Genomic DNA, 27,367 nt, shown 5'->3' on the forward strand with positions numbered 1-27,367 from the left:
CCAGAGTGGCCCCTGCCCATGGCATTGAGACCTCCTATCTCTGACGCAGATGTCTGTGGCCCTGAGCCTTATCTCCCACTCCTGCCAAGCATGTGGGGGAGGGGGCTGGTGAGGGTTTTCACCCCGTGCGACCTGACCCACACATACCACCCCTTCCCCCTGCACACACACAGACTCTCTCTCTCTCTCTCTCTCTCTCTCTCTCTCTCTCACACACACACACACACACACACACAGAGCCACATCCCAGGACCCAGCACAAAGGTGACATCCGGTGGGACAAGGAGCCTGGGAGCTGGGGTCTGCCAGTTCCTAAAAGTGTTATTCGTAGGGGGAACAGAATGCGCCAGCCCCTCAGACCTTCTGGGGCCCCTTTCAACCAAGCAGCTGCTGGGCCAGTCATGGGGGGAAGGGCTGGGGCTGGGGCTAGAACTGGGGCTAGGGTGGGGGGCAGGTGGTCCCGCCTGCTCTAAACTTAGCCTAGAGGAGCCAGTCTGGGCTCTTGTCCCTCCAGCTGTGTCATCAGAGAATATTTTTGGGATTGGCAGCTGCAGGCGCCTCTGCCACTCAGGCCCAAGCCTGGCCGGCGGTTGGGGACCTGGCGGCTGGAGGTGGGAGGGAGGAGGGGAAAGAGGCCCATGCTGTGGGAGGGGGCTGGGAAGAGAGGCTCTCCGGAGCAGGAAGCCAGGCCGCGGGCAGAGGAGGCTGCGGGGCCCCTCGCTGCAAAGGCAAACAGGAAGGACTGCCCCCTGAGCGCCTCGGCTCGGGGCCCGGGAATCGCCGCCGCCGCAGAGCCGCAGCTCCGGGCCGAGGGTAAGGAGACGAACCCGGAGCGGGCGGCCGGGGAAGCGGGGGGAGCTCCGCGGGTGCCCGCGCCCCGGCCCCAGCCGCGCCCCGCCTCGCGGGCTCCCGCCGCCGCCCCCGGGCCTCCGCGCGCCCGCCGCCCGCCCTTCCCCCCGCACCGCTGCGGGCCGGCGGCGACCGCCACGATGAAGGCGGGCTCCGGGGATCAGGGGAGCCCCCCGTGCTTCCTGCGCTTCCCGCGGCCCGTGCGGGTGGTAAGTGGAGCCGAGGCCGAGCTCAAGTGCGTGGTCCTGGGGGAGCCGCCGCCCACTGTCGTGTGGGAGAAGGGCGGCCAGCAGCTGGCGGCCTCGGAGCGCGTGAGCTTCCCGGCGGACGGCGCCGAGCATGGCCTGCTGCTGAGCGGCGCGCTGCCCACCGACGCGGGGGTCTACGTGTGCCGCGCCCGCAACGCGGCCGGGGAGGCCTACGCGGCGGCCGCCGTCACCGTGCTGGAGCCGCCGGCACCCGAGCCCGAGCCCCAGCCCGCCGAGCACCCGCTGCCGCCTCCCGGGGCCGGGGAGGGCGCCCCGGTGTTCCTGGCGGGGCCCCGGTCCCAGTGGGTGCTGCGGGGGGCGCAGGTGGTGCTGACGTGCCAGGTGGGGGGCCTCCCCGCGCCCGCGCTCTACTGGGAGAAGGACGGGATGGCCCTGGACGAAGTGTGGGACAGCGGCCACTTCACGCTCGAGCCTGGCCGCGCCGAGGGCGGCCAGGGCGTGAGCCTAGCGCTGCGCATCCTGGCAGCGCGGCTGCCCGACTCGGGCGTCTACGTGTGCCACGCCCGCAACGCGCACGGCCACACGCAGGCCGGCGCGCTGCTGCAGGTGCACCAGCCCCCCGAAAACCCGCCCGAGGACCCCGACGAGGCCCCCAAGCCCGTGGTGGAGCCGCTCAAGTGCGCGCCCAAGACCTTCTGGGTGAACGAGGGCAAGCACGCCAAGTTCCGCTGCTACGTGATGGGCAAGCCCGAGCCCGAGATCGAATGGCACTGGGAGGGCCGCCCGCTGCTCTCCGACCGCCGCCGCCTCATGTACCGCGACCGCGACGGCGGTTTCGTGCTCAAGGTGCTCTACTGCCAGGCCAAGGACCGCGGGCTCTACGTGTGCGCAGCGCGCAACTCGGCCGGCCAGACGCTCAGTGCCGTGCAGCTGCACGTCAAAGGTACTGCGGCGCCCCCGGGGCTCCCGGGGCCCTGGGGAGGGGCCTCCAGCGCTGCCCCGGAGACGGTGGGGGAGAGGGAAGGCTGACTAATCACATACCTTTTCCTGCCCGCCTCCCGCCCCCCAGGGATTCGGATTTAGTAGGTCTCCAGGGTACCCGGGAACTGCTTAGCAAACCCCCTAAGTGATACTGAGGCCGAGGGTGGAAAATGACTCTTTGATAAACGGCTTTAAGGAGTGACTGAAGGACCAACCAAGAGGGAGCGCTTCTAGTCCTAAGGAGTGACTGATGGACCAACCAAGGGGGAGCGCTTCTAGTCCCGTGGATTTCAGCCTCTTTGTTTTACTCCCCTCTCCCTCAACGGAAATCCCATGTGGGGCCCCAACATATAAGACTGATATAAGGAACATTTTATGGGTGTAAATTTCTAGGTCCAGATTTATACCGTGTACTTATAAAGCCCATCAGTGAGAACCAGGGTGCTATTTTATTGAATATACACGTTTTAAGACGAGGCTGCGTTCATAACTGGGTCTCATCTGTGAGCCCTGTGGGCAAGTCTGGGGCTGCAGGCGACACATTGAGAAACTCCTGATTCACACCAAAGGTAGGCTTGAGGGAGGAAACATGCCCTGTTTCGAAAATGCTCTCCAGGTTTGAAAGAAGAAGGTGAACGAGAGGATATTCCTATTTCAAAGTTGAGTCATCAACAGTATCTCATAAATGCTTACAGTGCTCATAAACAGAAAATCCAGAGGGGGGATTTAAAAAACCACCCCAAACTCCCACTGGAAGGTAAAGCTCTCCGTAATCAGAGTTCATCAGAACTCGAGGGATTATACCTTCATTGGTTATTACCCACCATGTTCCCTCAGAGGAAGAAAAGTTGGCAAATCTCCAGAGCCCTGCCTGGCGCTCAGTCGGGCATGTGGCCCCTGTGCTGAGGTCCGGTGTGCCCCAACCCGCCGGGGCCTCACTAACTAACACCATCAGGAAAGAGAAGCCCAGTGGGAAGGCAGAGCTTCCCACAGCTGTGGGACAAACATGCTACTCCAGCGGCCTCATAACTCACCGGTCATTTCCGTCATCATGCTTTCTTCTCGTAAAATGCAGTTTTGAAAATGACTAAAGTACTTTTTTATATATATATTTTTCATCGTACTTTTAAAAATCATTTTATTTATGTATTTATGTATGTATTTTCACCAGGATAATTGTATTGTACCCTTTGATCCTCATCTCCTATCCTCCCCCACCCCCGTAACTAGCAGTTTGTTCTCAATAGTTAAGAGTCTGTTTCTTGGTTTGCGCCCCGCCTCTTTTTTTCCCCCTTTGCACGTTTATTTTGTTTCTTAAATTCCACGTACGAGTGAGATCATAGGGGATTTGTCTTTCTCTGACTGACTTATTTCGCTCAGCATTCTATTCTCTAGCTCCATCCACGTGAAAACGACTAAAGTACTTTAAAAATGAAATTCGACTCAGACCCTTGCAGAATTTGTGTAGGGCCCTCAGGGGCCCCAGGGAACAGCTTGAAAATCACTGATGTAATCCAAGCCCTTCCATCCCTTTCCCCACTTTAAAGTCAGGAAACTTGAGCGGCCGACTCTAGATTTTGGCTGCGGTCATGATCTCAAGGTCCTGGGATCAAGCCCCACATCCCGCATCAGGCTCTGTGCTCAGTGGGGAGTCTGCTTCAGGATTCTCTGTCTCTCCCCCTCTCTAAAATAAATAAATAATTATTTTTTTTAATAAGTATTTTTTAAAAATAATAAAGTCAGGAAACCGAGGCCCAGGATCACTAAAATGGCCTTGTTCAAGGTGATGTGGTTGATGAGTGTCAGGGTCAGATGAGAACTTAGGCCATCTGACTTCCCTTCCAGTGGTTTTTCTGTGATTCCAGAATACCTGCAGGCCCCGGGAGAAAAATGGCAGGAGCTACTGTGGGTTTAGGCAGTTGATATAAGGAGTCCTTACCCTGGCCGGGCCCCTTCCAGAGCCTTCTTCTGTCTCTTCCCCTCTGCACAGAGCCCCGCCTCCGCTTCACCAGGCCCCTGCAGGACGTGGAAGGCCGGGAGCACGGGATTGCCGTGCTGGAGTGTAAAGTGCCCAACTCTCGCATTCCCACGGCCTGGTTCCGCGAGGACCAGAGGCTGCTGCCGTGCCGCAAGTACGAGCAGATCGAGGAGGGCACTGTCCGGCGCCTCATCATCCACAGGCTGAAGGCAGATGATGACGGCGTCTACCTGTGCGAGATGCGGGGCCGGGTGCGCACCGTGGCCAACGTGACAGTCAAAGGTGGGGTGGCCAGTGGGAGGATTCCCCGGGCTGAGGCATGCAGGTGCCCAGACCCCAGGCTGAACGATTCCCGTGCGTATCTCAGGGCCCATTCTGAAGCGGCTGCCCCGGAAGCTGGACGTCCTAGAGGGAGAGAATGCGGTGCTGCTGGTGGAGACACAAGAAGCTGGGGTCGAGGGGCGCTGGAGCCGCGACGGGGAGGACCTGCCGACCACCTGCCAGAGCAGCTCTGGCCACATGCACGCCCTGGTCCTTCCAGGGGTCACCCGAGAAGATGCTGGCGAGGTCACCTTTAGCCTGGGCAACTCCCGTACCACCACTCTGCTCAGAGTCAAATGTGAGGGCATGAGAGCCCGTGGGCAGGAGGGCGACCAGATGCCAGAGGCGGACTCAGGGTGGGAGGGCTGCAGGGAGGCTGGAGCAGGGCTGGAATGCACACCCTGCCTTTGTCCCAGGTGTCAAGCACAGCCCCCCGGGACCCCCCGTGTTGGCAGAGATGTTCAAGGGCCATAAGAACACAGTCCTGCTGACCTGGAAGCCCCCCGAACCAGCCCCTGAGACCCCCTTCATCTACCGGCTGGAGCGGCAGGAGGTGGGCTCCGAAGACTGGATCCAGTGCTTCAGCATCGAGAAAGCCGGAGCCGTGGAGGTCCCAGGAGACTGTGTGCCCTCCGAGGGCGACTACCGCTTCCGCGTCTGCACGGTCAGCGAACATGGCCGCAGCCCCCATGTTGTGTTCCACGGGTCCGCTCACCTCGGTGAGTCAGTGCTGTCGGCCCTGGCCTGCGGCGGCCATACCCCAGTTGGGCCCTCCCCATCCTCTCTCCTCCCTCCCCCAGTCTTTGCTGTACCTTCCGTACCTACCTCTGTACCTTCCGCCTGCACACCCTTGCGCTCTGCCGCCCGTCTGGTTCTGATGGCCACACTCCGTCCCCATCACAGTGCCCACAGCTCGCCTGGTGGCCGGTCTGGAGGATGTCCAGGTATACGACGGGGAAGATGCAGTCTTCTCCCTGGATCTTTCCACCATCATCCAAGGCACCTGGTTCCTTAATGGGGAAGAACTCAAGAGTCACGAGCCAGAGGGCCAGGTGGAGCCCGGGGCCCTGTGCTACCGGATCGAGCAGAAAGGTCTGCAGCACAGACTCCTCCTGCGAGCCGTCAAGCACCAGCACAGCGGGGCCCTGGTTGGCTTCAGCTGCCCCGGTGTGCAGGACTCAGCCGCCCTCACCATCCAAGGTCGGTGCTGGTGGGGACCAGGGTGGACAGATAGATAGGGTCAAGACGCAGAAGGCCCATTTCAGCCTACGTGCAATGTAGAGGAGACTCCTTACTATCTTCATCAGCTTCGTAGCCACATTCTCTGGAGCACTTTGTGGTTGATGGAATTCTGTCACATTTGTTATCTCCAAGACACAGACCCTGGTTCCTAGTCCCAGACTGCTTCCTATAATCGATAACATTATCAAAGCAACTTCCTATGTGCTGGGCACAACCCTAATCATTTCACATACATTGTATTCATTAACACGGTTCTCTCAACAGCCCTGTAAGGTAGGCTCTTCTCTTACCCCATTTTACAGATGGAGCAGCTGAGTCACAGGTTAAGTGACTTGCCCAGAATCACCAAGCTAATGAGCGGTAGTGCTGGGTGATGAAGCCAGGCAGGCTGGCTCCAGACTCAACCCTGTGCCACCTGTGGACGGTTCTTGGTGGGCATCTGAAAGTGCAGGGACATGTGGCACTTGCCATCTCACCATCGCCAGAGTTTGTAGGGCCCATCGAGGAGTTCCTTGGTGCCCAAGCACAGGGCCCGGAGGTGGTCAGCTGCCGGCATCCTAGGGGGAGGGCAGAATAAGAACCAGCAACCAGAGTAGCGTTTCCAGAATGCAAACGGGGATCCCTGACATCAGAGTCGCCTGGAGGGCTAGTTGATAAGACAGATTCCCTGGCCCTTGCATGCGTGTGTGGGGCCTAAGAACCTGCATTTTCAGCAGATTCCCTAGGAATTCTGTACACTAAAGCCGTTGCGCTTGAGAGTTGGTGTGTAAGCCCCAGATGATTTTTTTTTAAATCCCAACAAATGCATTGACAGTGACAGCAGTTGTGTGGCCTGATGGAGGCACCCCCCCCCCCTGCAGCAGAGAGGGGTGCTGATCCCAGGCAGAGCGTGACGAGAGTGCTGCCTGTGCCCACGCCTCTCCCCACACAGAGAGCCCGGTGCACATCCTGAGCCCCGAGGACAAGGTGTCCTTGACCTTCACGACCTCGGAGCGGGTGGTGCTGACCTGTGAGCTCTCCCGGGTGGACTTCCCAGCGTGCTGGTACAAGAATGGGCAGGAGGTAGAGGAGAGCGAGTCGCTAGTGGTGAAGATGGATGGGCGCAAACACCGCCTGATCCTGCCGTCGGCCGAGGTCCAGGACAGCGGCGAGTTTGAGTGCAGAACGGAGGGGGTCTCCGCCTTCTTCAGTGTCACCGTCCGAGGTCAGCAACTGTGGTGGTCTGGGCTCCTGAAGCTGAGGCTGACTCTAGGGGCCACGTGAGCCCCGTCCCTTGGAGTGTCTGCTTGGGGGGGGTCCCTTCTGGGGAGAGCCTAGTGGGCCAGGGGACATGTATTCAAATTATTCTGTTCTGGCTTCTAAGTCCTCCCTCCACCAACACCCGCCAGCATACTTGCCCTCCTCATACCCTGCTCTGGGTAGGGGGTAGGGAAACAAAACGTAAACAAAAGGGAAGGAGAAACGGGGGCTAACATTCACTGGGTACCTACCATGAGCCAAACGTTATACAAAATGCTTCGCATATATACCATTTCATGTAATCTTCACAACTGGGTAAGAAGGAATAGATCTCCAGTTCCCAGAGGAAGAAACTGAGGCTCAGAGAGATGGGATTTACCCATTATCACAGCCAGCAAACACCATAGCTGGGTTCACACCCAGGTCTGTGCTTACCCTCCTGCCTCAGGTGGCCCGGGGCAAAGGGACGCTTTAAGTGCAGTGGCCCAGTGGTTCTCAAGCCAGTCCATGTTCTGGCTGCTTCAGAACCACCCTGGAAGCTTGTTATACATACATATGCCCAGGCCCCCCAGACCTCTAGCGCCAGGCTGTCCACGGTAGAGCCTAGGGATCCACTCTGGGAGGGCAGCTTGGGAACCCCTGATTCAGCTCATCTTCCCACTTTGAATGGAAATTCTGTTTCAACCCTGTTGCTAGGAGGTCGTCCAGCTACTGCCTACATGCCCCCAGTGATGGGGAACTTACTACCTGTAGAGAGCAGCTGTCTCACGGTGGCACTGCTAAGTCGTTCCCGCCCCCTGCCCATCCTGGGGCCAGTGCTCCAGGGGCTCCCTTGTAAAACCAGCAGCAGGCATGGCCCGGATGGGGCCCATGATGGTGACCTCCCCTCAGCCAAGACAGAGGCTATCTGTGCCTCCCCCAACCATGTCCCCACCGAGCCACCTCTGACCCGCTGGAGACCCAACTCAGGGAGCCCTCAGGTGCCACAGGATCTGCATTGCCTCACCCGCCATGCACTCAGTACCCCCACGTTCTTGCTCCAGACACCCTGCACAGCATGGCCCTCAACCCTCCCAGGGTCCCCCAGGGAGGAAGCGGTCTCCTCTGTGTGTGTTGGGGGGGGTGTCTGTGTGACCTGGTTTCTGCTCCCCACCAGACCCCCCGGTGCATATCCTGGATCCCCAGGAGCACGTGTTCGTGCACGCCATAACCTCAGAGTGTGTCATGCTAACCTGTGAGGTGGACCGAGAAGACGCCCCCGTGCACTGGTACAAGGACGGGCAGGAGGTGGAGGAGAGTGACTTTGTGGTCCTGGAGAAGGAAGGGCCCCACCACCGCCTGGTGCTGCCTGCTGCCCAGCCCCCAGATGGCGGTGAATTTCAGTGCGTCGCCGGAGATGAGCGTGCCTACTTCACGGTCACCATCACAGGTGGGGCGCCAGGCAGGCCCGTGGGATACCACCCGGGCAGCTGTCACGCTCTCACCCCCCCGGGCCACTGTCCCCAGGCCCTGCTCCCCTCTCCCTGGCTGATCCCAGGTCCCTCCTTGGTCTGCACCCTGAGGTTCAGTCACCCACAGAAAATGCCTGGAAAATTAACACTGGCCAGGGTGCATGATTCCCAGGGAAGCTCTGCTCTCTCCGTTCTCCAGCAAAGGGGAGCTTGAGGAATGGCAGCTGTATGGCGGGGCAGGGTCCAGGGCAGGTGGGCCCCTGCCCTAGAGGGCTCAGAAGCTCTCAAGAGCCTAAGGGAGGCCCCGGCTCCATCTGGGCACCCAACCCTTCTCTCCCTGGTCCCACCCTCCATACTGTCCCTGTCCCAACCCCGAGAATGTAGCACGTTTCTCTAGCAGAGGCTGCCAGCGTCATCACCACTGTGCCACCATGCCTCTGATGTGCTTTGGTGACCGTGGTCGTGTCTCCAGCTGGGCGTGGCTGTCCGAGCACCAGTGAGACCTAACCTGAGGGAAGGCTCTCTCCTGCGACACATGGCCCACTCGCCAGGAGGAGGGAACAGGCGCGGATGAGGGAGGGCAGCAGGGCCCGTGGGTCCCAGCCATGACTGTCCCCATCCTCCAGACGTCTCCTCATGGATCGTGTACCCCAGCGGCAAGGTGTACGTGGCAGCCGTGCGCCTGGAGCGCGTGGTGCTGACCTGTGAGCTGTGCCGGCCCTGGGCCGAGGTGCGCTGGACCAAGGACGGCGAGGAGGTAGTGGAGAGTCCCGCGCTGCTCCTGCAGAAGGAGGACACGGTCCGCCGCCTGGTGTTGCCCGCTGTCCAGCTCGAGGACTCCGGCGAGTACTTGTGTGAAATCGACGACGAGTCGGCCTCGTTCACCGTCACTGTCACAGGTGTGGGCTCACCCCAGCTGCCCCGGGTCACCGGAGGACGGTCCTGAGCCCTTAGGGGAGCTGGCCACGGACTCCCTAGTTAGCTCGCCGGGGAGGAGGGAGGTAGGGCCGTGGGGCCTGTACCAAGGCTCCTTGCCCGAAAGACCTGGGGGGGGGCGGGGGGGGCCCTGTTCAGCCCCTGTTCGGGGGAGCCGTCTCCTCCCCGGCACTGGCGCCAGGAAGAACTGTGCTCCATCGGCTCGTTGGCCGAGTACTTCCTGCGTGCCGGCCGCTGGGCCCGGGGCTGCGGACACACGCGGGCTCCGTTCTCCCAGAGCCGCCGGTCTAGCTGGGGAGGCCGCTGGTAACCAGGGGTCGCAAACGGGCAGTCCGTAGGGCCCCATGCAGCCCACAGATGTGTTTTGTTTGGCCTGCAGAGTCTTACCAAAGTCAGGACAGTTCAAATAACAATCCGGAGTTATGCATCCTCTTGAAAAAGCCGAAGACCCGGCGGCTCTGGTCCCGCTTCCCCCCATGGCGACGAACAGCTGGTGCTGAGTAGCAGCTACCCCCATATTGCGGGGCCCGCATTCCTCGGTCCTTGCCTCCCTGCCGTGCCTCCTTGCCTCTCCCCAGACTGCTTCCGCCACTGACCTTACCTACCTGGCCCCTGTGGGCGTTGGAGTTTGCGACCCCTGTGTTAAACCAATAAATGCGCAAATAAATGTACAGTGGACACCTCGTGACAAGTGCTGTGAAGGACAAGAGCAGAGGGCTCAACAGAGGAGAACAGGAGAGTCAGGGAGGGCTTTGGAGAAAGTCACCATGCCACCTGTAGGAGCCAGCCCTGGGTTGGGTCTGGACCCCCCCAGTGGCAAGCAGACAGACATGCTCGCTTCTCTCCAGGAGTGCACAGCCTGGCAGGAAAGCCAGACACGTTAGAGGATCTTAGAGTGTGGATTGTCCGGTGTTGTGATAGGGTGCGGCGGGAGCTCAAGGCCGCGTGGCGGCTGGCCTTGTGCACAGGCAGGAAGTGCCTTCAAACTGGATACTTGAGGCAGGGGCTGAGTTAGCTAAGCGGGGTCAGGTGTGGACTGAAGGGAGAGGGGAGACTGTTCAAAACTGGAAAAGCACAGGACGACTATGGAAGTGATGGGGGTTCATTCAGTGCTGGAAACTTAGGGGCTGCAGCCCATGATGCCAATCCCAGTGTGGGGGCGGGGGGGCTTGGTGGGGGAGGGGCGTTGCAGGGCCTAGGCAGCTCTGGCGGGCACAGAAGAACCCTGCTGGCTTCACTGGAGTGCCCGTCCTGCACCTGGCACTGTCTTGTTGCCCTGTCCCCTGCCCTGGCCCAGGAGTGATGCCTCAGTCCAGGCTGAGCTACTTAGCCCGCCCCCCCCCCCCCCACACACTCCCTGCATTCCAGATAGTGCAGCCTGGCACACACAAGCCACAAAGCCAAAGAGGCCTTTCTGCACACGTTCTGTCCTGTAGTGAGGCCCTTCAAGCTCCGGCCAGACATAATGACAGCTACACACATTTCAGCCTACACTTGGCCTCCCCACAAAACACCAGATTCTTCACGGCGAAGTTGACACAAGCACTGCCTCGGCTTTGGGCCAGGGAGAATCAAGTCTGATGCCAAGCTGAGGTCCCACAGCTGTGCAGACCCCCCCCCCCGGCCCCATCACTGCACCCTGTCTTCACCCGACTGCCCCCATCACCTCCCCCCACCTCAGGCAGCCACTCCTCTGCAATTTGCCAGCCTTGCGAGGGCCCCAGAGAACCAGCCCGCATCCTCTAGACTCTTAGAACAAGCCGTTAGGGAGGTGGGTGGTGGAAGCAGAGGACTTGTGTGTGTGCTGGTGAGCACGTCGGCCCATGCGTGCCTCGGCAAACAGTGGGACCGGAAAGCTACCAGTTCCTGAGCCTCGCCACTAGGGGGCTAAATGTTAAAGGAGCTCTAAAAGTGTCCTGGAACCTAGAAGATTCTGAGAGACGTCCAGGGTGCATGGGAGCACGGGCAGGCTCGGACTCAGTGCACCAGTCACTTCCAGTGCTGACATAGCTCCTTTTCTGTGGGGGAGCGACCGGTTTGGAGCAGTTGGAAATGAACTCCCAGAATCAGTGTTTAGCATCCCTGGGGAATTCTCAGACAGGTGTTGGCAAGTCTTGTGCACAGATGCAAAAATCATTACTGAGTTCCGCCCGCCTTGGCTTGCAATCCCTACCAGTGCTCGCAGAGTCTGAGCCTCCCTTTCACAGATGGCTGTTCTCCCCGCCCCTGCCCCAGAACAGGTGTAGCCAGCTGTGACCTTAAAGAGGTTGGGTAATCACTCTGTGCCTCAAGTTCTTCGTCTGGAAAACAGGGATAAACCCATACCCTACCTCTTCGGATCGCTGTGAGGGTTCAATATGTAAAGTGCTTAGGGCTGTTCTGGAACGTTAGGAAATAGTAAGCATTTGCTATTACAGATCCAGGATCTCTTAACGATTCTGATCTAAAAAAAAAAAAAAAAAAAAAAAAAAGTTAACATCAAAAGTCTCTTTGCAAGCTGGCTATTCAAAGTCATTTAGTAAAATCTGAGCTTAACTGCTGTGGAACGATGTCTATTCTTTAATTATCATGCTTAGACTGAGTATATCCACAGGTTACACCGCAGAAATGTTAGTGAGGTTGATGGGGCGGGGGGAGGTGCCCCAGAGGGTGCTGGGAGGAGCAGGTATGTGATCTCTGATAAATGCAGCATTTCTGGGATCTGAAGCATTCGGGATTCTGTCACACCTCTGGCCCCAGGAATTTCAGAGAGCAGGCCCTGGACCTCTCACTCCTTGTTATGATTATCCTTATCACTCTTATTATTGTGAACGACAGGAACTTCTTGCTGCCAGGGAGGCCGACGGTGAGTTTGTGACAGCCTGTGATCACCCCACTCTGCAGAGCCCCCAGTGCGCATCATATACCCCCGGGATGAGGTGACCTTGATCGCCGTGAGCTTGGAGTGCGTGGTGCTGATGTGCGAGCTGTCCCGGGAGGATGCCCCTGTGCGCTGGTACAAAGACGGGCTGGAGGTAGAGGAGAGCGAGGCCCTGGTGCTGGAGAGCGACGGGCCACACCGCCGCCTGGTGCTGCCTGCCGCCCAGCCCGAGCAGGGGGGCGAGTTCGTGTGTGACGCCGTAGATGACTCAGCCTTCTTCACTGTCACCGTCACAGGTGGGCAGTCTCTGGGCATCCTGGGGAGCTAGAGAGGCAGGGGTCTAAGGGACAGACATCCAACCTTCTCATTTCCTGCATCTTAGGGCTCCCCCCACCTGCCCCCTTAGGAGCTTTCATTCAGTCATCAAATATTTATTGAGCAACTACTATGCGCTCAGTGCTGTTCTGAATGCTGACAGAGTAGCAAACCTCCAATTCTCCACTAGAATTTGATTTCATGGAGCTCGAATTCTAGTGAGGATGGACAGACAACCGATAGGTGATGATAAGTACACCAGAGGGAAAGCAGGGAAAAGGGGTACGGAGTGGGGGCGACTTAGGGAGGGGTGTGTATTGGGGCCAGCGAGGTCTGCGTCTACCTCTTTCTGCCCATGGGACCTTGGACAAGTCACTTTCCTCTAAAGAGGCCTCAAGTCCTCATCTGTAAAGTGAAGCCAACATCGGTGCTCTCCTAGGGAGCGTCAGGAGTAACTGTGCCAAGAGCTTCAGTACGCTTAGTGCAGCACCTGGCACACAGCAGGTGCGCATGGATGGTAGCCACCCCGGTCCCAAGAGCTGCGCCGGGAAGAGAGAGGGCTGAGAAGCCAGGGGGTGAGTCAGGTAGAGAGGTCTGCTGGCTGAGCCTGAGCACCGCTTCCTCCGTCTGTCCGCCAGCCCCGCCAGAGAGGATTGTGCACCCAGCAGCCCGCTCCCTGGACCTGCAGTTCGGGGCCCCGGGGCGCGTGGAGCTGCGCTGCGAGGTGGCCCCTGCCGGGTCCCAGGTGCGCTGGTACAAGAATGGGCTGGAGGTGGAGGCATCGGACACGCTGCAGCTGGGAGCCAAGGGGCCTGCTCGCACCCTGACCCTGCCCCACGCCCAGCCCGAGGACACCGGGGAGTATGTGTGCGAGACTCGTGACGAAGCTGTCACCTTCAATGTCAGCCTGGCTGGTGGGTGTGTCCTGCCAGCCTGGGTGTGGGTGGGGGTAGTAAGCCCGAGCCGACATGCTCCTCTTTCTGTCCAGAGCCCCCAGTCCAGTTCCTCGCCCCAGAGGCAGCCCCTGCCCCACTCTGTGTGGCCCCTGGGGAGCCGGTGGTGCTGAGCTGTGAACTGTCCCGGGCTGGCGCCCTGGTCTTCTGGAGTCACAACGGGAGCCCCGTGCAGGAGGGTGAGGGCCTGGAGCTCCATGCTGAGGGCCCCCGCCGCATCCTCTGCATCCGGGCTGCAGAGCTGGCCCACGCTGGCCTCTACACCTGCCAATTCGCGACAGCCCCGGGGGCCCCCAGCCTCAGCTTCACTGTCCGAGTGGCTGGTAAGTGTGGCCTGGGCAGAAGGCCTGAGAGAGCTGCACCCCCAAACCCGTATGAGTCTCCCCCCGACTTCTCTAGCATGCCTCATCCATCCCTCACCCACGTCTCTCGGCATCTTGCTTCCCACTGTCCCTCTCATAGCCCTCGGCCTCTCCCTCCCAGTGACACCCCACTCTGACCCCACAGAGCCCCCCGTGCGGGTGGTGGCCCCCGAGGCAGCCCAGACGAGGGTTCGCAGTACCCCAGGCGGGGACCTGGAGCTGGTGGTGCACCTCTCCGGGCCGGGGGGCCCTGTGCGCTGGTACAAGGACGGGGAGCGACTGGCGAGCCAGGGGCGGGTGCGGCTGGAGCAGGCCGGGGCGAGGCAGGTGCTGCGGGTGCGGGGGACACGGAGCGGGGACGCTGGGGAGTACCTGTGCGACACACCCCAGGACAGCCGCATCTTCCTCGTCAGCGTGGAAGGTAACAGCGCGCCCTCATACCCTGTGGGCCCTGGCACCCCAAATACCACACCTCTGCACTGTCCCGGGACCCCCTCAGCCCCCAATCCCCTCCTTGCTACCTCTGGCTCTAACCAATGCATGCACAACTATTACTGGGACGAGGGTTCAGGCCTCCTTCTTTCAGGAACTGTCTCTATAGAAGGAGGCCTAGCCCAGTGGTTAAAAGCAGGGGCTCTGGAGTCAGCCCACCCCAGTTCCGATCTGGGTTCTGCTTGCCAGGAGGGTGTGACACTGGCAAGTTGCTCCACCTCTCTGAGCCCCAGCTCTGAAGTGGGGAGATGGTGCTTGTCTTATAGGGCTGCGGTGACAGCTAAATAAGATAGGGTCTGGGCGCCTGGGTGGCTCAGATGGTTAAGCGTCGGCCTTCGGCTCAGGTCATGATCCTGGGGTCCTGGGATCGAGTCCCGCATCGGGCTCCCTGCTAGGCGGGGAGCCTGCTTCTCCCTCTGCCTCTGCCTCTCTCTCTCTCTCTCTCTCTCTGATTCTCATGAGTAAATAAATAAAACATTAAAAAAAATAAGATAGGGTCCATGATAAATGATCTGTTAGGGAGTCAGAGGCAGACCAGGATTGAGAGGTGGCGGCTAGGAGGGGCAGGGAGCTGGCATCTTGTCCTTTGGGACACCCGCCATGGTCCTCAGGAAAGATCTTCACAATAACTGGGAGATGTACCCCAGAAGAGGATGAAAAAGAGGGAGAGGGAAAGACACAGCCCACCTCACTGCCCGACCCCCCCCTCCCCCGCCCAGAACCGCCACTGGCAAAGCTGGTCTCAGAGCTGACACCACTCACCGTCCACGAGGGGGATGATGCCACGTTCCGGTGTGAAGTCTCCCCACCAGACGCCGAGGTCACCTGGCTACGCAACGGGGCTGTTGTCACTCCGGGGCCCCAGGTAGAGCTAGGCCAGAGTGGTTTGAGCCGCACGCTGACCGTCCGACGCTGCCAGCTCGACGACGCGGGGACCGTGACTGCCCGAGCAGGGGGCACGGCCACGAGCGCCCGGCTCCACGTTCGAGGTCTGGTCCTGATGGGGATGAAGTGGTCTTGGCTCCTGTCCCTGTCCACCCAACCCTGGCCCTAGCAGACCTGTCCGTCTGCCCCGGGATCATCGGCCAGGGAGCAGGGTGTCAGGCTCCATGACCCCCTCCCCCTTCCTCCCCAGAAATGGAGCTGCTCTTCCTGCGGCGCCTGCAAGATGTGCGGGCCGAGGAGGGGCAGGACGTGTGCCTGGAAGTGGAGACGGGCCGAGTGGGTGCAGCAGGGGCCGTGCGCTGGGTGCGAGGTGGGGAGCCCTTACCCCATGACTCTCGTATGTCCATGGCCCAGGATGGCCACGTCTACCGCCTCTTCATCCACGGCATCGTGCTGGCCGACCAGGGCACCTACGGCTGTGAGAGCCACCACGATCGCACCCTGGCCAGGCTCAGCGTGAGGCGTGAGTGCCCTGTCCTCTCCTAATGCATCGCCCGCCCCCTGGCGCAGCTTTTCCTGGCTGGCCCAGGGCCCCTCAGACCCCCACCAAAGTGCCCCTCACCACTGAGGCAAGTCAGCCCTGCCTGGCCTCCAGAAGTGTGACCTGAAGCAGCCTGCCCAAAGCAAAACTTTCCTTTTCTAGTGTTTTCTATGTACCCTAGAAGTCCGTGTGGATTTTGCATTCCGTTCCACATGTCCACGTTGGCTTTGCTGTAAACATAAATATTATACCCCAGAAAGACCTGCCGTGATTATCCCTTGCTCACACGCCCCAGGATACACGGGCCCATTTGGCAAAGAGCAACCCCACCCCACAAGCCAGAGCTTTCTATTAACTGTGAGACCTCATGCAAATTACTTAAACTTTCTGAGCCAAGTCTTCTTAAGAATGGGGCCGATCCCTACTTCAAGGGTCTTTGGGAATGGAGATAACATGAAAAATGCCCACACAGAGCTTGGTACATGATTGCTGTTGCTGATATGTATTCTCTTCTAATTTATTTCATTCATTTAATCACAATAAACCCACGTCTCAGTGCTATTCACCTTGTAGAATTGGGAAAACTAAGGCCCGGAGAGGTCAAGCAGTTTGCGAGAGGTCACACAGCACACAAACTACGTGGCAGAGCTGGGGTCCAATCCCAGCATATCTGACTTCAATTTCTGTGCTCCTTCCGGTGTCACAGAATCCCTCCTCACCCAGACTCTTCAACCCTCTAACCACAGCTCATCCCCTTCATGTGTGCCCTCCCCTAACAGCAACAAGCCCCTCCCCCCAAGTTGGCCTGCTGCGCTCCTTTCTCCCTGTACCCTGGTTCTGGGCTTCTTTCCATAGGAGCTCAGGTTGGGTGTTAGGGGTGGTACAGGCAGGGCCAAGGGGGTGTGTGAGCCCTCAAAACCCCTGCCCAGAGCTGGAGCCCTCATTCTCCCTCTCTCCCCATCTGCCCCAATCAGCAAAGCAGCTAAGGGTGCTACGGCCTCTGGAGGATGTGACCATCATTGAGGGGGGCAGTGCCACCTTCCAGCTGGAGCTGTCCCAGGAGGGTGTGACTGGGGAGTGGGCCCGGGGTGGAGTGCGGCTGCAGCCAGGGCCCAAATGCCACCTGCATGCCGAGAGCCGCACTCACCGCCTGGTACTCAGCGGCCTGGGCCTGGCCGACTCGGGCTGCATCTCCTTCACTGTGGATTCCCTGCGCTGTGCAGCCAGACTCACTGTGAGAGGTGCGGATTCTGGGCCCGCTGCCTGCCTACTGACTGCCCTGAGTGTGACTCTGCTGATCCCCCTACTGCTTGAGTGTGGCTCCTCTGACCCATCTGATCATCCAGCATGACCCCACTGGCCCTCCGGTCCCTGTGGACCACTGGTCGTGCGGCCACGAACAAGCCTGTGCCAGTGTGGTCCCTTTTGTCTGCCTGCCTGACCGTGGCCCCACAGACCGCCCTGAGCGTGACCCCACTGACCACACCTGCCTGCTGTGACCCCCACTGCCTGCCTCAGTGGGCCCCTCTGGCCCCTCCAGTCCCAGTGATCCACTAACTGCCTAAGGGTGACCCCACTAGCAGCTCTGCTTGAGTGTCCCCCCATTTGTCCAGCCCACCGTGTTCCCCACTGACCACACCACCCCTTGCCCTCTGAACCCATCATGTCCCCCACTGGCCAGTGTCACCTGTCCATTTCAGCCAAGTGTGGTCCCCACTGACCATGCTTGCCTCTGGGTGACTCCACTGGCATCTCTGCTTTGGTCGCCCCCCCAGGCCCCTGTAGCCCCAGCATGTCCCCCACTGACACCCCCAGCTGGCCACTCCTGTCCCATAGACTCCTGTGGCCCTGTCATGTCCTCCACTGACCAGCATCCCACTTGGACCACTTGTCCTAGCATATTCCCCCCCTCACTAGTGGCCTCTTCTGATCATCTCTCCTAAATGTGTCCACCCCTGAGCCCTGTACTCAAGTGTGTCTTCCTTCTCCCACTCGCAGAGGCCCCAGTGACCATTGTGCGAGGGCCACAGGACCTAGAGGTGACCGAGGGAGACACAGCTACACTGGAGTGCGAGCTTTCCCAGGCTCTGGCTGATGTCACCTGGGAGAAGGTCAGAGCCCAGCGTACCTTGGCGGCATAAGGACAGTAATAATAATGCCCCAAACGGAAACAACTAATATTCACTGAAGAGATGTGCCTGGCACTGTGCTCAGATTTACATTTACTTAACACTTAACCCTCTAATCCTTACAAGAGCCCTATGAGGTAGGTTTTGCTATCTCAGTGTTACCGCTAAGGAGCCTGAGGCTCAGTGGGGTGAAGTGCTGCCCAGGGGCAGACAAAAGGGGTAGGGCCCTAACTTCTCCAAGGGGTACACCGCCCCAACGAGGCTCCTGGCTCCTGGCGAGGCCCGGAAGGCTTGGGACAGCCAGATCCCGGCTTGAGAGCCCGGAAAGCACAAACGCGCCTCAAAACCGCTTGACATCAACAGAGGGCGCCGCCGCCTCCCAGGGCCGCGGCTGCCTGTGTCCAGCCGAGTGCACCCTGACCCTCTGTAACTCTCGCCCCTAGGACGGGCGCCCGCTCACCCCCAGCCCTCGGCTCCGGCTCCAGGCCCTCGGCACGCGTCGCCTTCTCCAGCTGCGGCGCTGCGGCCCCTTGGACGCCGGGACCTACAGCTGTGCAGTGGGGACGGCTCGCGCCGGGCCCGTCCGCCTGGTCGTGCGCGGTGGGTTCGGGGCGCTTCCCGGGCTGGGCACCGCTGTGGGCGCGGGGACTGCGGACCCGACTGGCCCGGAACAGACTCCGGTGCCTCCAGAGAGAAAGGCGGGGGAGTGGGCGTGGTCGGGCTCCGCCCCGCCCCACCTCACGCCTCCCGCTCCTCCCCAGAGCGCAACGTGTCTGTACTCTCCGAGCTCCGGTCGGTTCGCGCCCGCCAAGGTGACGGCGCCACGTTCGAGTGCACCGTGTCGGAGGTCGAGACCACGGGGAGCTGGGAGCTCGGAGGCCGTCCGCTGAGACCTGGAGGCCACGTCCGCATCCGACAGGAAGGTCTGGCGGACTTTCCTCCTACTCTGGTCCCTTGCTTCCCCGCCCCTGGCTCAGACAGACCCCTCCCTACTAGGACAAGCCCCGCCTCCATCTCGATGGGCCCCGCCCCATAGCCCAAAGAGCCGTCTCCCGGTTTTTGCCGGGCCCCCGGCTCTGAGCCCTCGGTCCTAGACCGCTCCTCTTTCCCTTCGGCATCCCAATTCCGCCCAGCCCAGCGCACATTTGCCGCGTCCAAACCGGCCCACCCTCCTCCCTGAACATTCCCCAGTTGCGGCTCCTGCCTCGCTTAGCGCCTCCCTCACCTCCCCAGGGAAGAAACATATTCTGGTGCTGAGCGAGCTGCGCCCGGAGGACGCCGGTGAGGTCCGCTTCCAGGCGGGACCCGCCCAGTCCGTGGCTCAGCTGGAGGTAGAGGGTAAGCAACTGGGGAGGGACGGTAGGGAGTGGGCATCATCTCCCCCGGGGACTGGCAGGCTGGCAACTGGTCCTGGGAACGCTGCCTCCCCACCTCCCTTCCTCGAGGGACTCTTCTTCTGGGGAGGGTCACAGAGGGCAGTGCGTTTCCTGGGGAGGAGGAGACTTTGGGGGTAGGGGTAGAGAGGAACGGGCTGGTACCACAGAGATCTGAGACCAGGAGTGGAGGCTGCAGGGGGAGGGAAGATGCGTCTCTCCTCCTGGGGGCCCTGCGTGTCCCTGTTAACGTAAGCCCTCGTCCTCACCCCCAGCACTGCCTCTCCAGATGTGCCGCCGCCCCCCTCGAGAAAAGACGGTTCTCATCGGCCGCAGGGCTGTGCTGGAGGTGACTGTGTCCCGCTCGGGGGGCCACGTGTGCTGGTTGCGGGAGGGGGTCGAGCTGTGCCCGGGAGACAAGTATGAGCTGCGCAGCCACGGCCCCACCCACAGCCTGGTCATCCATGACGTGCGACCTGAGGACCAGGGCACTTACAGCTGCCAGGCCGGCCAGGACAGCGCCCACACACGGTTGCTGGTAGAGGGTGAGTGAAGCTGACTGGGCAGAGGTCAGAGGGACAGGCTGGCTGACCAGGAAGGAGGGGTTGCCTGGGAGCTGGGGGGCTGAGACACACCTACCAGAGGTTTGCCGGGACTTGGGATGGCCAGTTGGTTCTGGGGCGCAAGGGAGGTGGGGAGTGGGGGAGGGGCTGAGGAGAGGAGGGAGCCCTGTGTTCTCCACAGGAACCATTTGCTTCAGGTCAGCTGTTCCCACCTTTCTATGCCCTTTCCTGTTCAGGCTTCTCACTCCCTCCTGCCTCTGGGCCACATCTGTCTCTCTTGAATGCCCCATTTGTACCCTAATTCCTCTCCTTCCCACCTACTGGTCCCTTGGTCTGTGCCCCACCCCCCCGCCTCTCATCCCGCTCCTGCTCTCTGCCCAGATGGCTTCTGCCCATCCCAGCGAGCTCCACATCGGTCTGAGCAGAGGGCTCCTGAGCTAGTCCCATTTCCTTCCTCTTCCACATACAGATGCCCCACCCTCCTGCATTTCATGCCTTGCCCTACCCCTAACTGGGGGCTGACCCGTTTTCCTGTGCCCACAGACATCCCAGACAGAGGCCCAGAAAGGGTGGGGCAGAGGGTGAGGACCCAGCTCTTCCTGTGTGGGTGCCCAGGCTCTGCCAGGGGAGAGGACGGTGGTGCCCACTCTCTCCCCAACCCCACGCCGAGTCATTCCTCTGCAGGTAGCTAGGAGGACCGAACCAGGCCAGGCAGGTGCCCTCGGACAGCTTGGAAGGCGTGTGCCCGTACCCTGGGCAGGGGTGGGGGGGGCAGGGGAACCAGAGGTGTTGGGAGACAATAAAGTGGTACAGTCCTTTTCCCTGGCTCTTTGTGTGATGTAGGAGGGCGGAAGTTGCCTGGGGCCCCTGTGCAGTAAGTGACACAGGACACCAAAGGCTGCAGCGCTTCCAGTGTAGCCGCTGAAAGTGCCAGCCACTGAAGACCACCACCACTCCTGGCAGAAGCCACACAGTTTGGCACATTTATAAAATATGTAAAACAGGGTGGGGTGAGGGGAGACAGAAGCATGAGGTGTCCAGGGTGGCATGACAGACACCAGACATGCACCGTGCATTGAAGCCCCCTCCCCCAGCCCCTCTCCCTACCCCAGCCCAGAGCAGCACCCCCCACCCCCCTCCCCTGCCACTGCCCTCAGGCTGGTGGCTTTGCAGAGGACAGGGGACCAGGGTGAGGGGTGCTGCCGTTTACCCCATGGACAAGGACAAGAAGCCTTAGATGAGTCTGGTTGAGAGGTGGAGCCATGGGGAAGGAAGGCAGACCTCTTCCACTTTGACATGCAAGAGAGTGGCCTGTGGGACCCCAGCGGTGGGAGAGGAGGGGCAGGGCCAACCTTAGACAAGCCCTACCAATCAGAAATCTAAGGCAAGGGTCCCAGTGTCCCCTCCAAGCCCACCCCTCCATACACACACACACACACACACACACACACACAGGCAACACGCTCACAACCCTGAGCACACCCCAATGGGGCTCACACCCCGCATCCCTCAGGAGCCCCTCTGGAGCTTGGGAGGAGGCTTTCCCCTTAGGCCAGGGCTAGCCTGGGACAGGTTCTCCCTCCCGGTAGCCAGGCCAGCCCTCTTCAGGGTGGGGAGAGGGACAGCCAAAGGCCACAAGGCCAGGCGGGCTGGGTGGTGGTCCAGCAGGCCTCCCCAAGCTGGCAGAGCTGGTGACCGAAGAGTCTAGGTGGGCAGGAGCAGCAGGACTGCTATACCCGCACGGGGGGCCCTGAGCAGGCCGTCAGTGGCCCCCGAGACCCATACTCATAGTCCGCATCTGTGGGCGAGGCCATGAAGGAGCTCAGTGAGCTCCCCGTCTGCCGATCCCGGAAGCTCTGGATGTAGCTCTGTGGGAGAGTAAAGACAGGCATGAGAGAGGTACTGCAGACCCTGCCCAGAAGGCCACCTCAGGCAGACATCCTATCCCTGCAGCCCACAGCCTGAGACTCAGCCCAGACTGCCTTAGGCCTGGGACCTCACCACACCCGGAGTCCACAGCCCTGAGACCCTACCCCCTACCATACCTCATTAATATACTCAGGACACCTTTCCCCCAATCCTAGAGCTGGACCCCTCAGGCTCGTTGGGCAGGGGTCACAATAGGTAGACAAATGCCAGGCCTTCTAGATAGTGTGATCAGCCCCTTGGGAAGGCCCAGTCTGGCTGGGACAGAATCTGCCACATTCCCTTCCCCGTTCGGGCTAGAGAGGCTCAGGGTGCTCACCGGGGAGAGGACATCTCCGTTGAAGCGTTTGATGGGCACTGGCCTGCGCCGATAAGCCGGGTCAGGGGGCCCAGGTCTTGGAGGAGCCCGGGAGCCTCTGGGAGGTGCCCGAGGGGGTCTCTTCTTCCTCCGCTTCTCCTTGCGCTCCTCCTGCTGCCGAATCCGCATCAGCTGCACTCGTCGCCGCTGTCGGCTGATGACCACTGTGAGGGGATGGGCAGAGAAGGGTCTCACAGGCCCTCGTGCCTTGTCTCCCCCAAGCCTCCCCAAGCCTCCCTACCCAAGGGCTCCAGGCTTCCAGATTCCTTTCGTCTGTGACCTCCCACTCCCCCTTCCTTTCCTGGTCTCCCACCTCCCAGATGGGATTTCTTGCGGTTGTTTTTTTCTTCCGAGGGTCATATGGAAGATTCCTAGACTCCTAAGTACTCCCTCTCTAGCTGTTAATCCCTTTTCCCATCCTGAGCGCCAGGTGACTCACGTAAACCAGACGTCATCCTCTCTCAACCAGACAACTACTGTCTCCTTCTCACTGGTCTGCCTTTCTACACTTGCCCTCCCCGATGTGTTCTACCAGCAGCGAGTGAGCATCCCAAACCCTAAATGAGATTATATCCCCCCTGCTTTAAACCTGCAGGAGTAGCACATTGCCTTCCTGGTAAAATCCAGAGTCCTCATCATGGCCCACAAGGCCCGCACAAATGGCATGCCTCCACCCACCACACTCCAGCCCACTTGCTCAGCAAGCCAAGCTTTTCCTTTCTGGGGACCTGCCCTTGCCGCTCCCTCTTCTCTAGCTCTTTGCATGTGGCCTCTTATCCTTCAGCACTCTACTTAAATGTCACCTCTTCCAAGTGGCCTTCCCTGACCACCCTATCTATAATAGCCTCTGTAAGTCACTTGTTCACGTTGCCCTGCATATCTCTTTCATATGACTCCAGAACTGGAATTATCTACTGTTTGCATTCTGTTTCCTGTCTCCCTCCACCTGAATGTAATCCCATGAGGGCAGGGACCTTTTCTGTTGGATCCCCTGTGCCTGAAATGAGCTTGCCACAGACCCCACGCAGCCCCCTATACCTTATTGCAGAATGAAGGGTGGGGCTGAGGTCCTGCCTTGCTAGACCCTGAGCAGGTCAGCTCTCCAACCCTATTTGGCCGCTGATGTGCACAGCTTCTTCCCCCACACCCCATTCCGTCCTCCCCGCCCCCCCGACCCATCCCCCGCCGCTCATTTCTCTCTCGCCCACCCTGGCCTGTGCCCTCTCACCTTCCGTGTGGGAGTCCCCCTCGGCCGTCACCCGCCACTGCACCAGAACGCCCATCAGGCTGAGCAGGGGCCAAAGTGCCAGCAGGACCCAGCTGCGCCAGCAGAGGGGAGGTACTGGGGCGGCGCGCAGGCGCTCCACCGCATAGCGCCCCAGCAGCAGCAGCTCGGCAAAGTAGTCGGCGGCCGTGGCAATGAGCGCAGCACCGGTCACGGCGGTGGCCAGGGTGGTGAGTGGTCGGGGCCAGCGCAGCGTGAGCAGGGCACAGAGTAGGCCGCCCCCCAGCAGCAGCCCTAGCGGGCCCCACACGGAGCCCGGCTGGTAGTAGGGCGCGGAGCCCAGCAGGGCGGCAGCAGCGAGCAGCAGACCGAGCAGCAGCCCAACCAGGAAGAGGCCCACGCTGCGCACCAGCATGGCCACCAGCCCACAGAGCAGCCCAATGCCTAGTGCGATGCCCGCACTTGCCCCGGCACTCAGCTGCGTCTCCAGCACCCGCTCTCGGTAGCACAGCAGGAAGATGACCACCGAGCCAAACAGCAACCCAGTGAGGAAGAGCACTGCCTTGAAGCAGCGGTAACCTGGAGGGGAACAAGGGCTAGTGAGGGGCCAAAATGAGGTCACCGGGCTCCAGGCAGGAGATTGTAGGGTTCATGGATATGGAATCACAGGGGAACCAGGAGGAGGACACTAAGATCAGAGACTTGGGGAGGTCACTGGGGTCCTGAGGGTATCAGTGATGGGACCACTGAGGTCAACGCAGGTCAGAGAGATAGGTCACTGGGAGTCACTGGGAAAACAGAGAGATAGAGTGATTGAGATGAGCATTGGGTCTTTGAGGGTCAGAGGAGTCAGATAAACCATTGGAGTCAAGAGTCAATCAGTGATAGGGTCATTAGGATCTTTGGAATCAGAGGGGTCAGAGAGATTGGTCACTGGAGTCACAAGGGATCAGCAATTAGAATCATCATGGCCTTGGGAGGGACTGTTCAAAGACATGAGGGATTCAGAAGTCAGAAAGAACTTGAGAGATGAGGGTCACACAGGTTCAGAAAGATGAGGTCTTTGAGGGGTCACAGGGCTTCAGAGATATGACATTATTAGAAAACAACAAAGAGAATGGAGAAGCAGGATTATTGGGGAAGGGTTCCAGAAGATGAGGTCATTGCAAGCAGGGGAATTGACAGACATGGAATCATTGAGGGTATTAAAGGGTTTCTGAGAGGGGGTAATATTGAGGCGAGAGAAATGGGAGATCATGGTGGGGGAGGGGCACACAACGGCATCATAGGGATCAAAGTGTTAGGAGTAATAGAGGGAGACAGAGGGTTGGGAGGTAATGAGATAACAAGGTGGTTGGGGATCACTAGGGTCATAGGGTGTCAAAGAGGATTACAAGGGGAAACAGTGCTCATGGAGTTTCAGCAAAATGCAAGTTATACCCATTAAGAGTACCTGGAATGGTGAGGAACTTGTAGATATGAACAGTTGGGTAGATGGAAGTCAGAGATGGAGGTCAAGGGGTCAGGGAGCTCCAAAGAGAAAGTTGGTAAAGAGGAGATGGAGTTTTAGGACTGAGGGGAGGCATCAGAGTCCAGGAGGCTCTGGGGTTAGAAAGAGGAGTAGGGCATACAAAAGTGCTCAGAGTCCAAGAGCCTGGGAGTGAGGGCATCCAAGGAGGGTAGGGTGGCAGGAAAGCCCAGAAGAGGGAGTGTCCGGTTGCACTGAGCAACTGCAGAGGGAATGGGTATGGGTAGTGGAGGGCATGAGGTGACAGACTCCTTGGAGACCGAGAATGTGTCCTGAACCCTTAGAAGGGCACTTCCTCTTGCTCATTCTGCAGTTGTTCAGCCTCGAGTTTGTGGGTGGAAGGGGAGGGACCATCTGGCTCCCATCCGTGCCTACTACACACCATTCTAGGGGGAGGTAGAGAGGCTGCAGAGCACTAGTCTCATGACACCTCTGCCCAGCCTGGAATCCAGACCTCCGTGCCTCCTTTGTGCTTCTTCCTGTTGCCTATAATGCTCCCCCTGGAGACCCCCAGCCCATCGAGCTTGCTCCCCTCTCTGAAATCCTGTAGCTCTTGCTATAGTCATTGGGCACTTACTCCACTAGCCCATCTAGCACCTTTGAGCAAATTAGAAAAAGTCGTGTCTTCCTCTAGGCAAAGCAGCCCATGCCAAGGCCTAGAGTTTGGCAAGTGGAGCATGGGCTGGATTTCAGCCCCCAGCTACCTATTCAACTGAACTCCCTTGTACAGTGCCTATCCTCTACAACTGTTCACAGCAGCCCTGATTACTAGAGCCTGCCTTGTAGGCTATCTCCATGTATGTGACTACCATCTAGCCCACCCTAACATGTATTACGGGGTGAATGTTCCAGAAGTCTCTCCCCTACTGGACAATATGCCCTGTGGTAAAGGACTATGTTCAATCACCTTGCTAAATATTTTCAGTGCCTGCCTAGCACAGTGACCCAAACACATCTTCACCACAATAGCTATTATTTACTGAGTGTCTACTATTTTCACAACAACCTATATGAGACAAATATCATTGTCCCCACTGTTCAGATGAGAAAACTGAGGCTCAGACAGGTTAATGTGCTAAGGTATCACAATTAGTAAGGTACAGAGCCAGTTTCAAATTCAAGCATGCCTAATTAAAAAACCTGTGTTTTCTAGGATCCAGAGTCTAGATGATCCATGAACATGTGTGGGATGAAAGAAAGAGATAACTATTCATGGTGGTGGTGGTAGCGGTGGTGATGGTGGTGGTGGTGGTGGTGGTGATGTTCTAGAGAAGATTTGGGGTGCCTAGAGAAATAATTTGGGGAAACAGTGGGGAGCCCAGATGAGGAATGAGATAGGGGTCTCACCGAAGAAGCAGTAGACGACTCCAAACAGACAGCACATGATGCAGACGAGGGCCGGCAGTGCCTGGTACCTGCGCTCCAGGGGCTGCTCACAGGGTGCACCCCAGAAGGCATCATCTGGCTCAGGGGGCAGCAGCTGGAACCGCAGTGTCGCCACAGTGCCTGGCATAGTGCTGGGAATGGAAGGGAGTCACCCTCCCAGGTCAGCCTGACAGAGAGGAAGTTGGGGTCAAGGAGGAGTCCTGGGTCTCCACCAGGATAGGGGCAAGAATGGGAATGGGAGAGCCAGGCAAGGACACCAGCGGACAAAGGAGTGGTGCCCAGATCATGCAGCTCTGGAAGCATTTCTGAAGTGGAGCAAAAGACAAAGGGAAACAAAGTGCCTGGCTAAAGGAGGGGCTGGGGTGAAGAAGTTAAAAGGGACACTGGGTTGAGGGAAGAGGAGGGCAGTGTGCTGCCGGTAAGAAGGAGGCAGCCAGGAGACTCCTCCGTGGGCGGCCAAATCTGGGATTGTCCAAGATCTACCTGGGCTGGAGCCGACCTGAGCTTCTGAGCGAAAGAGGCCGTGCAGGGGCCCGAGGGTCCGGGGTTGTGGAGCGCCAGAGGCCCCAGCGGACTGGGGTCCGGGAAAAGTCCGCCGTGCGGGGAAGGGGGCTGCTGGGCCGGAGCGACTGGTCTCCGTGCGGCGGCGTCGCTGCTCCGCCTCCAACACCGGCTGGCACTCCAGTCCCGCGGAGTCTGGGGACTCAGGCTGGGCCTGGGAAAGGGAAAGGAGCAGGAGCAGGGGCTCGGGCTGCCCCAGAGCCGCGGCCCCATGCCCTGAGCCCGCCCGCGGCCTTTGGTGCTGATGGACAGCTCCGGCCTCTGCTCCTGACGTCACTCAGGGCGCACCACCCAGGCAGGGGCGGGCTGCTTCTGACGTCACCCGGGACGCACCAACCACGCCGGGGAGGCAGGGGACTCCGCCCCCGGCATTTCCCTCACCCGCACTGAGGAGGGGGCACTTCCGGGGGGTCCTTCCCCTTTAACCTCCCCCTTCTGCTCCGTCTCCGGTAGCTGGAGCCCGAGACCCCACCCCGGGGGCGGGGACCTAGCAGTGACACGTCGGACAGCGGCGGCCGCGGCCCAGGCTCCCGCGCGGAGCGCTGGAACCCTGCGCCCTACGGAGGAGGATCGGAGCGCGGCGCAGGGGAGTTCGACCAGGGCGGTGTCGGTGGGGAGGGAGCGGGCCCGCCCTCTTGGCCCAGGCCCTCGGATCCGCCCCCTCCCTGGTCCCGCCCCCTCGGAGCTTCCTCTGGTTGCTGTGG

General features: G+C 59.7%; 2 protein-coding genes across 4 annotated transcripts; one reads left to right on the forward strand and one right to left on the reverse strand.

Annotated features, from left to right (window-relative positions):
- The first annotated feature begins 131 nt into the window (after positions 1-131).
- On the forward strand, positions 132-27,252 carry OBSL1 (obscurin like cytoskeletal adaptor 1). Of its 3 annotated transcripts, none has more exons than XM_073878185.1 (21): positions 132-2,001; positions 4,030-4,299; positions 4,385-4,636; positions 4,755-5,057; positions 5,242-5,538; positions 6,512-6,784; positions 7,976-8,248; positions 8,897-9,169; positions 12,090-12,362; positions 13,020-13,295; positions 13,370-13,657; positions 13,842-14,117; positions 14,908-15,177; positions 15,324-15,596; positions 16,589-16,855; positions 17,613-17,725; positions 18,187-18,343; positions 18,505-18,666; positions 18,977-19,081; positions 19,392-19,661; positions 27,117-27,252. In XM_073878185.1, the coding sequence occupies exons 1-21, from the start codon at positions 639-641 to the stop codon at positions 27,152-27,154; spliced, it is 6,072 nt and encodes a 2,023-aa protein (XP_073734286.1). In that variant the 5' UTR covers positions 132-638; the 3' UTR covers positions 27,155-27,252. The 3 variants fall into 3 exon arrangements, with proteins under 3 accessions (XP_073734286.1, XP_025746817.2, XP_025746806.2); XM_025891032.2 differs by lacking the exon at positions 27,117-27,252 and adding an exon at positions 20,364-20,492 and having other exon boundaries at positions 133-2,001; XM_025891021.2 differs by lacking the exons at positions 12,090-12,362; positions 13,020-13,295; positions 13,370-13,657; ... (8 more) ...; positions 19,392-19,661; positions 27,117-27,252 and adding an exon at positions 9,586-9,873 and having other exon boundaries at positions 140-2,001.
- TMEM198 (transmembrane protein 198) lies at positions 20,759-26,714 on the reverse strand. The gene is made up of 5 exons (XM_025891045.2): positions 26,586-26,714; positions 26,064-26,268; positions 23,192-23,767; positions 21,925-22,127; positions 20,759-21,547 (listed from the first exon to the last, which is right to left on the reverse strand). The coding sequence occupies exons 2-5, from the start codon at positions 26,227-26,229 to the stop codon at positions 21,410-21,412; spliced, it is 1,083 nt and encodes a 360-aa protein (XP_025746830.1). The 5' UTR covers positions 26,230-26,268; positions 26,586-26,714; the 3' UTR covers positions 20,759-21,409.
- Positions 27,253-27,367: the final 115 nt, after the last annotated feature.

This window comes from Callorhinus ursinus, unplaced genomic scaffold, assembly GCF_003265705.2.
Source record: "Callorhinus ursinus isolate GAN/ISIS: 27379988/994484 unplaced genomic scaffold, GSC_fseal_2.0 scaffold2, whole genome shotgun sequence".
NCBI classification, from domain to species: domain Eukaryota; kingdom Metazoa; phylum Chordata; class Mammalia; order Carnivora; family Otariidae; genus Callorhinus; species Callorhinus ursinus.

What these genes read in the sequence shown, in the direction of transcription:
- TMEM198 (XM_025891045.2), bottom strand. Translation starts at nt 26,229, where the DNA reads ATGCCAGGCACTGTGGCGACACTGCGGTTCCAGCTGCTGCCCCCTGAG. An exon ending in GGGGGACTCCCACACGGAAG is followed by an intron (nt 22,128 to 23,191) that starts GTGAGAGGGCAC and finishes ATCCCCTCACAG; the next exon opens with TGGTCATCAGCCGACAGCGG. An exon ending in ACGGAGATGTCCTCTCCCCG is followed by an intron (nt 21,548 to 21,924) that starts GTGAGCACCCTG and finishes ACTCTCCCACAG; the next exon opens with AGCTACATCCAGAGCTTCCG.
- OBSL1 (XM_073878185.1), top strand. Translation starts at nt 639, where the DNA reads ATGCTGTGGGAGGGGGCTGGGAAGAGAGGCTCTCCGGAGCAGGAAGCC. An exon ending in GGCCAACGTGACAGTCAAAG is followed by an intron (nt 4,300 to 4,384) that starts GTGGGGTGGCCA and finishes TGCGTATCTCAG; the next exon opens with GGCCCATTCTGAAGCGGCTG. An exon ending in CGTCCGCATCCGACAGGAAG is followed by an intron (nt 18,667 to 18,976) that starts GTCTGGCGGACT and finishes TCACCTCCCCAG; the next exon opens with GGAAGAAACATATTCTGGTG.